At 34.0% G+C, this 2,980-nt stretch overlaps 1 protein-coding gene across 1 annotated transcript in view; it reads right to left on the bottom strand.

Moving 5' to 3' along the window:
- Positions 1 to 1,199: 1,199 nt before the first annotated feature.
- LOC106941830 (YLP motif-containing protein 1-like) overlaps positions 1,200 to 2,980 on the bottom strand; it is a 20,083-nt gene continuing 18,302 nt past the window's right edge. Inside the window, exons 16-18 of the mRNA XM_015024958.1 lie at positions 2,487 to 2,614; positions 2,194 to 2,374; positions 1,200 to 1,486 (exon numbers count right to left, since the gene is read on the bottom strand). Of these exons, the coding sequence (XP_014880444.1) occupies positions 2,228 to 2,374; positions 2,487 to 2,614 (275 nt within the window). The 3' untranslated portion in view covers positions 1,200 to 1,486; positions 2,194 to 2,227. The remainder of the gene's footprint in view (positions 1,487 to 2,193; positions 2,375 to 2,486; positions 2,615 to 2,980) is intronic.

Here is a 2,980-nt window from a genome sequence, read left to right as displayed (position 1 = left end):
TTTTAATATTGGATTATCATAACCCAACAATATTTTTCCCTTCAATAAATGAAATTTTAATTATTTTTTCAATTACAATTTCATTTATTATGGGAAAAAATTTTTCCAAACAACCTGGGCCTTTGTGGGACAGTTATTGGCCCCTTGTTCAATGACCAACAATCTATTATGAGAGTCCATTTCCTTATAATGGAATAAACAAATAATTAAGAATAAACAAATTACTTAAATTGCAAGTATTTTAAAGTGGGCAAAATGGTCTGAAAAAGCAATGCAACATGTCCTGATTTAAATAAAAATTCAAGAACACACCAAAGTTACTGGCATCCATTAGTCAGGAACAGGTTGCAGAGCCTTTTCTACGACTATAGAGTTAAGTCAATCACCAACAAATATAGAAAACATGAAAAAGTGGAGAGAATGTTTTTCATATGTTTATGACCTTAAGCTCAAGCACACTCTGATAATGCAGCAGAGTATTGATCCAAAGAACACCATCCAGTTTAAATACTAATTAAAAACTAATATTTTGGAATTTTTTACTCAATGTCAGACTTATAATATATATATATATATATATATATATATATATATATATATATATATATATAATGTATATACTGATTAGAAATGGTGTAAGTTTAGGTAAATTCATACTCAAAAACACCATTTACTCAAGTTATTGTCTGATTAAACTTGATTGGGTGATCTGAAACATTCAAAAAAGCAAAAACAGCAGTAATATGTAATGGGGAGGGTTACTTTTCACAGCACTGGATGAAAAATAAGAAGTCCACTGCTTATTGAAAGGAATTGGCTCCTTTTTACTTTAATATTTTCGTCACCACCTTGTAACATGCACTGCCAATGAACTCTAAGGGTGTCAGTTACAGGAGATGGGACTTAAACATCTTTATTAATACACCTACTTCCATATTGGATCGGTTTATATAAAAATATATACAAGTTCAATTTATAAAAATATTCATTCGCATAACAGGGAACCTAGATGAACAAGAGATGAGTACAGTTGATCGTCGTCTTAGTCTGGAGATTGTGACTTCAATGGCAGAACATGAATGTACAGAGACGAGACTTTCAATGTAGATTAGCAATAAACTGAACAAAAAGTCTTGCCAAACATAAAGCAACACAGGTAATTCTCCAAACATCATTATGAAACCCCACTGACAAATCTCATTAGTTTTTAATGTTGAGAACCTTTTATTTTTCCTCTACAACACAAAGACTAAAACAGTGTTACAGGTATACAGTACATGAAGTATAAAACAGAGAAAAAGGTAAAAGATGCCTGAATACTTAAACAAAATAAGCACAGATTATTAACTACAACTCATCCCAGAGGGAAAAATGTGTTCTTTATAATTATTAGTGAAGTGACAAAAACTACTGATAACTGTTGGGAATATTGTACTGACGAATGTTTCACTGTCAAGGAGCTGAAGCATCTTCACATTCTGGGCACCTGTGGAAAGCAAATAATGTTATTTAATGATAAACTTGTTTGCAATAAACAGTAAAGGTTAAAATCTTAAGCAACAACGAGATCTGTCATACCAGTAAATTTATAGATGTTTGACTCAATGCACAATACTTTCTCAGCTAGCATCTAACATTACAATTGCTCCCCATCAACCAAACAACTCAGTGGAAAGGAAAGGCAATTTGTACAAGTAAATGTTTGTTAAAATAGAACAAGGTAAAATATTCCACTCTTGTGTGTTAACTGCCTTCAAATATGTGAGAATTTTTTTAAAAACAGTGACAAACATTGTAAACAAGCGTTTCTACTTAGCCATGATGCACCAACAGCTTAGGGTTTTATTGAAAACTGTGGCTAATTTGTATGTGGATACACCATTAAGGGCCACAGATATTACACTTTTTCAGTAAAACTAAGCTGATTGTGCAGTTTCATCCAAAGCAAGCTTTGAAGACCACCCAACTGTCTTTAAATTGAGGATTTGCTGCAACCCACAGGATAAAATACACCTATGGTAGAAAAGTACCATATCGACTTCAAATAAAGTCCATAAAAAACATTCTTATGATAAAAGATACTAGTCTTTACATTTTTTTTAGGATTTATAAATACATCATCTAACATCCTTCAAATAAAACCTGAAATGCCTAAGGTAGTAATTAAAGTAAGAAACTGTAAAACATACGTACCTTACTGTAAACCAAAATAATGAATCAGACTATCCTAGAAATATTTTGTACGATTGAGAGCTCTTTGTGCGAACTGGCCACTCTCATCTGTTATTTTTTCCCAGTCCGTTTGCCCAACTACAAAACCGATAGCACGCTTTCGATCTGCATCCTTCTGCTCTTCAAGATCAGCCCATCGGACCTTAAGAGAGAAGACAACCAACCAAACCCATTATGAGCATGAAATAGATATTGATCAATTCAAGTTGCATTTTCCTAAAAGACAGCCTCATATAACAGGAAAAAAATGTTACCCTTTTCTTTCCTGGTGCAGACGTGCGTGTGGCATAGTCGTCTGGCAACTGAAGGTAGTCCTCTATGCCGGACAAGTGTTCACTGTCACGCTTCCTCTTCCCACCGCTCACCAGGCCATCCAACTTGTCTTTATTAAGAGGAAAATTAGCGCCAAGGTCACTCTTGTCCACCCAGTAAAAAAATTACCTAATTCTACTTCTGCAATTATTTTTAGGTAAAGTATTCAATACAGAGCTTGGATCTACTCAGGGCATCCTGTAAGTTGTGTTTGTTTACTTGCATTAATGAAAACAGAAAAGTAATTGTCAGGGATTTGTAATATGGTCATAAGGGTAACTGATTGTTGAACCACCTTCTACAATAATATGTGGCAGAACATACTTTCTGCTTCAGTTTCTCAAGTAATTGTGGTCTTTTCTGCAGCATTGCTTCCATTCATTGAGGTTTATGTTAGAGGTGTGCAGATCGATAGGTGTGCCGATCATAATCGGGC

The sequence above is a fragment of the Poecilia latipinna genome, unplaced genomic scaffold (assembly GCF_001443285.1).
Source record: "Poecilia latipinna isolate Pla-1442-1.1 unplaced genomic scaffold, P_latipinna-1.0 Scaffold3888, whole genome shotgun sequence".
In the NCBI taxonomy this organism is placed as follows: domain Eukaryota; kingdom Metazoa; phylum Chordata; class Actinopteri; order Cyprinodontiformes; family Poeciliidae; genus Poecilia; species Poecilia latipinna.
Note: the sequence above shows the minus strand (reverse complement) of the source record. Positions and strands in the feature narration are given on the sequence as shown.